General features: G+C 39.6%; 1 protein-coding gene across 1 annotated transcript; it reads left to right on the top strand.

The window, feature by feature from the left end:
* Positions 1–459: 459 nt before the first annotated feature.
* Positions 460–6,493, top strand: GPR37 (G protein-coupled receptor 37 (endothelin receptor type B-like)). The gene is made up of 2 exons (XM_010145929.1): positions 460–463; positions 4,636–6,493. The coding sequence occupies exons 1-2, from the start codon at positions 460–462 to the stop codon at positions 5,493–5,495; spliced, it is 864 nt and encodes a 287-aa protein (XP_010144231.1). The 3' UTR covers positions 5,496–6,493.
* Positions 6,494–7,188: the final 695 nt, after the last annotated feature.

Genomic DNA, 7,188 nt, shown 5'->3' with positions numbered 1-7,188 from the left:
ATAGTCCGTCTTATTTCCAGCCTCAGGTTGCTCATGTCTGCTTGATTCCCATTCTGTTATACTCACTGTGCTTTGGCTTAAGTAACTTGTGTCTCAGTATAGACATACGTGTAGATAGTAGCAATATCACATCTTGGTCTTCATCTTACTGGTCTTAGTGACCCAATTCACTTACAGGATTTCATTGTTGTTGACCTTTTCACCCAGGTAACCTTTTCTGATCTCGTTTCTTGTTTTGTTTTCGTTACCTTTATCCAGTCAAGCAGATACTAGTGAGATAGAATTTCCACTGGCATTGCTCACAGTACTACATCTGCACTGTTTGCCTGGTCAGCCAAGGGGCTCTGCTTCAACAGGCCAGGGCCAAGAGCTATGGGACAATAGCCAGGAGAAGAAGTAGGGCAGGCCAGGGAAGGCCTGAGAACATTTCAGTAATTGTTAAAAGTTCAAGAAAGGGGAATGGGTATGTTGGAAGGACAGAGAGAAGAGCTGATGCAATTAAGTGGAGCATTTCATGAGTTTACTGTTGTTCTCTCTGGCCTCAGTTCCCCAAATGAGTTTTGACACTTGACTAGCAGCTGGTGCACTAATGAGCAAAGGTCTATGCAGTGTCTTGAAGACACATTATAGTGCCCACTAACATCCCTGTCAATGCTTTTAAAGGAGCAACAGTATTAGGAGATGCTTTCGTAACAAAAAGATTCTTTTATGTCTGTATGCCGTAGCTGGTAATTTCTTCAACGGCGGTTCTCTACCCAGACAGTGTGGGCAGCTCCTCAAAGCAGGGGTTACTTCACCTCCTCAAAGCAGGTTGGTGGTTGTTCAGTTAGAAACTTCAGGACTTTTCTGATATCATGTAGTAGTAAGAGAAAGATGAAAACTGGTGTCATCCTGAATGTCTAAAGACTGAAGGAGAATCTTCATAGGGACCGTATGAAAATCAGACAACTAAGCGATGAACAAAAACTACTGAGCCTGACTTGCCCTTGCCTTGCCTCATCTTCTGCCAGGTTATTGGAATTAAGACTGCAACAGCATTATTAACATATCAGAAACTCAGCTGTCAGAACAAGAAGAGCGCCATTAAACTCCATGCAGCTTCTCACCACTTCAGGATTTGTTAATTTGTCATTTACCTACTTCCCATCAAATGAATTATCTTTGTTCTGTAGTTATTTTAGGGCAATGTAACAGATTAAAAAGGAAACTTCTCTGGCTTCTTCCATCTTTTCAGCTTAATCCTATTTATTAGTATGACTGGTATGAGAAACATACCTAAACGGAAACGGTGTGAACATGCAGATGCACGTCTCAGTTCTCACCCATGGAGGTTGTGAGCAGCACCCATTGATTTTGCCAGCTATTACTCATAGTCTGCAATGTGGGGCAAGTAGTTCAGATCTGAAAATGCTATACTGCCTTTAAGCAAGTCAGCTGGAGTGGATCCCTGTTCATCTGCTTGGGAGGGATTGTTTGTTTTTTGCAAACTCTTCCATGGCATCGCTCCCTCCATTTATCTACAGGAAATAGGAAAGCGTTGCCTGCTCCAGAGAAACAGTAGCTTTGTTTAGCTTGCTTCATCAGTAGATGCAGGGGGGAGTTTTCAAAGCCAACTTCCACTATTCTTAGTTGTTTCCTCTTGCTCTATTTCACTGTCTTAACCCTCCAAGTTGTTGGTCAATTAATGTGACAGGAACCCCGTAGGTTATGTTTGTTCATGGTAGGCATGTCTTCTTTCATTAGTCCAGCCTTAACAGCTGCAGAGTTTTAATGTCTAAGCTACTGTATAGCAGCCTGTTTGCAATGAAATTGTAAAGCAATAAGAGCGTGTGTGTTGGGGCGGGGGAAGAGGCTCATGCAAGAGCCAAGAGGAAAAATGTTAATGTACAAAGCCTCAGATTTTCTTCTATTCTGCTGAATTTTATTTCAATCCCTTTTAACTCCTGAATCTTCGTTATTTCCCTGCCCCCTGTAATTGTAGAGAGCTGAGTCCTGACTCTTTTGTCATTGGTGTTGGATGTTCTAGCTAAAGGTTTTGCTGTCACTCTAAGGAACTTGAAGACCACACACACACTTAAATGTTTAGGAAACAAAGTCACTAGTCTTGAATTTAAAAATCTAACTCTCAGCAGTGATACATGAAAATTATCTTTCATTAGCTAAGTTTATCACTGTTCATTAAGATTTCCCTGTAACTGTAATTTTGCTTTAATGTTTTAAAATTTTTGCTGTATTTACCAATCTTTCTTTGAATCTTGCCAGGCAGTTTAGCTTTCTAAATCAATAGGTTTGCCTATTAAAAATGTTTATGATACTGCTCTGTCATAATTAAATATTTCTGCAAGTTAATTAGTAAGAGATTGCATCTTATTCCATCTTCTAGGAAGCTGCTTCAAAGAATTCTCCCACTAAGCCAGTTCCTGTCAGTTCTAATCCCAAGTGCCTGATATTTTCCAGTGATACTCAATTTTAGAAATCTGATATGGCCATTAAATGTTGAAGGCCAAAATTAATGATACACTTATATAATTGTGCATAACTGTATTATCTGTCTTGCAGAATTTTATACAAGAAATGCGTAAACAGGAATTTTTCAAAATTATGGTGAAAGTCAGAAGGTATTTTTTTAAATCTACCTATATGAAATTTAAATATATCATTGCACATCAGATTTGGGTAAGCAAAATTATAGTGAACTTGCTAATACTACCCTAGATTTCCCAGTTAACTGCACAGATGCATGGTTTATTCATGATAAAAGAAAGCATTCTTCACATTCATTAAGAATATTATTTAACAGTTTCTTCTCTTTTGCATCGACACATTTTCAGCTTAACACAAGCATGCAAACCCAAGAAAATAAGTAAATTAGAATGCAACAGGGCACCTAATCTTTCTCCAGTTGAAGTTAATGGGAGTTCTGCTTTGAATTTGAACTGAAGTTGAATTTATTGGAAATAGGATTAGGCCAAAATGTATATAGTCTTCTTCCAATTTTCTTTTTAGGAAATTTAATTATAAACAGGATAAAATTATAGGAAATTACGTTTCGTGACACGACAAGATTTCTATTCATGCATAGGATTATGGTTATTAAAGCTAGAGAACATATGCATTGCTCAGTACTTGCTCCAATCCATCTTTAAATCATTTAAACAGTGAAAATTCTTCCCTTTCTCCTGGCCTGCAGTGCACTCTCGCACAGGACCTTTCCTATGAAATTAAGCCTTGATTTTCCTGTGGTGTTTTTTTTTTTTTTCTAAATGAAATGTTGAAGATAGATTATTAAAGCCTAGTGAAGTTTGGTTTTGCACAGGCACTGGAAGCCTCAAGATTTCAGATAGTCTCTTTGAACTCACAATGTGGGATGACTTGATGTGCCTACATCCCATCAAAATTTCACTTAAAAGCCGAAGTCCACAAAAACGGTTGTTGGATGTACTCCATTCAGTAGATGCATAATCTGTAGGGTTCCTAAATTATGTAGATATGAAAAGTTTGGGTCTTACGTTCCCCTTCGTGCTTGATGGACATATTACGTGGGCATAAGTTCATACTTACGCTGAAGGAAGACTCTCCCATCTCTCCCCTTTTGACTTAACTTTGAACCTGTGTGGTGGAACTCATCTTTTTGAAAAACCCCATAGAAAAATGGGGGAAAGAGACAGTTTAGTTTTATGTATTAGTCAGTTCCTCCTTTTTTTTTCCACTCAGCATTGCATGGATGCTTGCCTTCATGAAGGAGGAAGACACCAAGGTGAAATAAATATTTGTAGGCCAAAAAACATACTCTTTTGAGATGTATGCTGCATGATAGTTCACCAAGCCCTGGAAGCTAAGTTCTGGCTGTGATGACGCTTTTGACAGTGCTCAGTGCTTAACTGTATCCTACACTGATACCCCTAAACTAGGTTTTCCTTTGCTGTTGTCAGTTAAGGGGCTAGACTTGACTGGTGTTCCAGAGTACAAATTGAGCGCTCTTTAACTATAAACCTCTTCCAGACAACAGCTCAATAGTAAAAGCCTTCATCCAATGTACAATAAATGAACTCCCTCTTCAGCCTGAGTGAGTTCAGTCCTTCATCTTCTGTCTCTGAGAAGACTGCCATTATCAGGGGACCAGGGGACTTTTGAAGGAGATGAAGTTTTACCACTCTCCACTGAATAATGGAGTGTAGCCTTGTAGCTGTCCTTTTTTTTTGTTTTGTTTTTACACGATGTTGGTATATTTTTCTAGCAGAAATTGGAACTATGAAAATATGTTACTCTCTCTCTGGGAAACTTAGCAGCCGAACCCAGCTGCAGTGTTATCGTGTGGGAAATACTATCTATACTGGCCTTGTTTTGTTAAGCTCTAACCAAAATACTACCACATGGGATATAATCCCTTTTAACCAATTATAGTGCTTTAAGAGCTGTGTGCTGTCTGTGTAACAGAGTCACTATCCAATCACCATGTAGTTAGTCGAGTGGACAAGAGTCTATAAATTGGGATGTAATGTAAACAATAAACAGGTCTCACTGCACACCACATTGGCATTCAGAGTGATTCGTCCCACTTCAGCCCAGAGCTCCGTTTCGGGTCGCGACACACTTTTTTCCTCTTTCTTTTCTTTTTTTTGTTTTTCTCTCCAGGCAGCACCTCTATTAACTTGCATTCCCATTTCTCCTTCCAGGTAGCTTCTCTTGGAGTCACCACATTCACGCTGTGCGCCCTTTGCATCGACCGATTTCGTGCTGCCACCAACGTGCAGATGTATTACGAGATGATCGAAAACTGCACCTCGACAACGGCCAAGCTAGCTGTCATCTGGGTGGGTGCACTGCTGCTAGCCCTGCCAGAGGTTGTTCTGCGCCAGCTGGCAAAGGAGGACCCTGAATACAGTGGCAGCCCCCCGGGAGAGCGGTGTGTGGTGAAGATATCCACTGCGCTGCCTGACACCATCTACGTGTTAGCTCTCACTTATGATGGGGCAAGACTCTGGTGGTACTTTGGCTGCTATTTTTGTTTGCCCACCCTTTTCACTATTACCTGCTCCCTGGTAACAGCAAGGAAAATCAGGAGGGCAGAAAAGGCTTGCACAAGGGGGAACAAGCGACAAATTCAGCTGGAAAGTCAGATGAACTGCACAGTGGTGGCTTTGACCATTTTATATGGGTTTTGCATCATTCCTGAAAACATTTGCAACATTGTGACTGCCTACATGTCCACAGGGGTCTCTCGGCAGACTATGGACCTCCTCCATCTCATTAGTCAGTTCCTTTTATTCTTTAAATCCTGTGTTACCCCAGTTCTCCTTTTCTGTCTCTGTAAACCTTTCAGCCGGGCCTTTATGGAGTGTTGCTGTTGCTGCTGTGATGAATGCATCCAGAAGTCTTCAACAGTGACAAGTGATGACAATGACAATGAGTACACCACAGAACTGGAGCTCTCTCCTTTCAGTACCATCCGTCGTGAAATGTCCACTTTTGCCTCTGTGGGGACTCACTGTTAATTGACTTTAGGACTTTATTTCCTGTATTGTACTCCATTTTCTTTTTTTAACTTCATATTTTTCTTCTTGAAGCAAAATGCAAGAGAAAATTGTTACTGAAAATTACTCTGGAAACCAGTCTGCATATTAACAGTCGTGGTTTGGAAAATAATTTGTTTGGTTATTAAAATGAAAGAAAGAGAGAGAAGGACAGCCAGCACTCAGTTTTAAATCATGGTATTTTGTATGGTGCTTGGATTTTATTGTTTGGGGAGGAGAATCCACATCAATCCACTTTTATTTAATTCCATAGTATTTTTTTGATAATCACTGTAAGATGATTATAAAGACGTTGTGGGTTTGCAGGATGTTTCATGTAAAAGATGTGGTGGAAAGTTTTTGAGGATAGTTTTAATCCAATTACTGTACACTATTGTGAGAGGACTTGGACTTCAGAAAATTTAAATGAGGTTTAAAAATAAATGAGGTTTTATTCTTTAACTTCATTGTCAATCTGCATTTAACAAGCACACCTATAAGTAGTATTAAATTCCTTTGATAAGTAAAAAAAATCTTTGCTTTGCATAAAATAATTTAAATGCTCATATTTAACTTTCCATTTGTGTACTTACCCTTGGAGGCTATAATTAATAGTGTTTAAGGAAGATGGCTGTAATGGTATTAGATTTACATGAATGGTTTTTTTAATGTATATTATGAAGGTCCAGTGTGCCTCATTGAAAATTTCCTTCTTAACCCACAGGTATACAAAACCTGAGTTGTTCCATATTTCTTACAAAGAAAGATTTGCTTTCTCACTCAATTTTCTCTTGTGTGGTTTCAAAGTCAAGTTTCTTTCCAGTTTGTTATTGGTTTTACACTGGGATTATGTCCTCAGTCTCTGTACATATAGCTCCTACAGGCTTCAGTGAGAGTCCCATTGCAGAGGAAGGCATTCTTTTGCCAGAGATTTGCTGACAATAAATATCAGGGACTGAAACATGTGGAGAGTGAATTCCTTCTTTTAAAAAGGTATAAACACACTTCGATGCTTGGGGCTTGACCTAGAGCCCATTGCAGTCAATGGAAAGGTTTCCATCATTTTCTGAGGGCTTAAGATCGGGCTGACATCTCCTATTTATTCTGGGATGTGTTGCATGAATATTAATCACAGGGCTCTGTATGCCGATTATAAATCACTCTGCTCTCACAGAGACTGCTATTCACTAGCAGCTCTCAGCTCTGAAGCTGTTTTTGAGAACTGCAGTGTGTTTTGCTGGTGGCTTCTTGCTGTCCACAGAGATATTAAAATGAGGGTATATCAACACTGAAAGCAACAGTGCGATGTAGTGAAGTGCCAAGTAGTTATAAGCAAGCCAGGCTGGAGACTGGGAAGTGCCTGTCCGTACCAGTGGAGCTTATTTGCCCCACTTCTTGGCTGAAGCAGGCAGGCTGTTCTTGGCAGGCAAGCTGGTGCATATTTACACTGGGCAGCGGTCTGAAGAGTAGGTACATGCTAAGGAACTGAATTCATTATAATTAGCTTAGATTCTAATACTAATTAAATAGAAAGTACGATTGTGATAGTATGTGCAGAAGTAAAATCACATGCATTTGTCCTTTTAAATCAACAGTGATTGTAACTTACTTCCCGACACCTGCCTCTGCATAAGTTAAAGAAGTTAATGTAACAAAAAGGAGTCTATTTTTTATT

The sequence above is a fragment of the Buceros rhinoceros genome, unplaced genomic scaffold (genome assembly GCF_000710305.1).
Source record: "Buceros rhinoceros silvestris isolate BGI_N320 unplaced genomic scaffold, ASM71030v1 scaffold29941, whole genome shotgun sequence".
NCBI classification, from domain to species: Eukaryota; Metazoa; Chordata; class Aves; order Bucerotiformes; family Bucerotidae; genus Buceros; species Buceros rhinoceros.
Note: the sequence above shows the minus strand (reverse complement) of the source record. Positions and strands in the feature narration are given on the sequence as shown.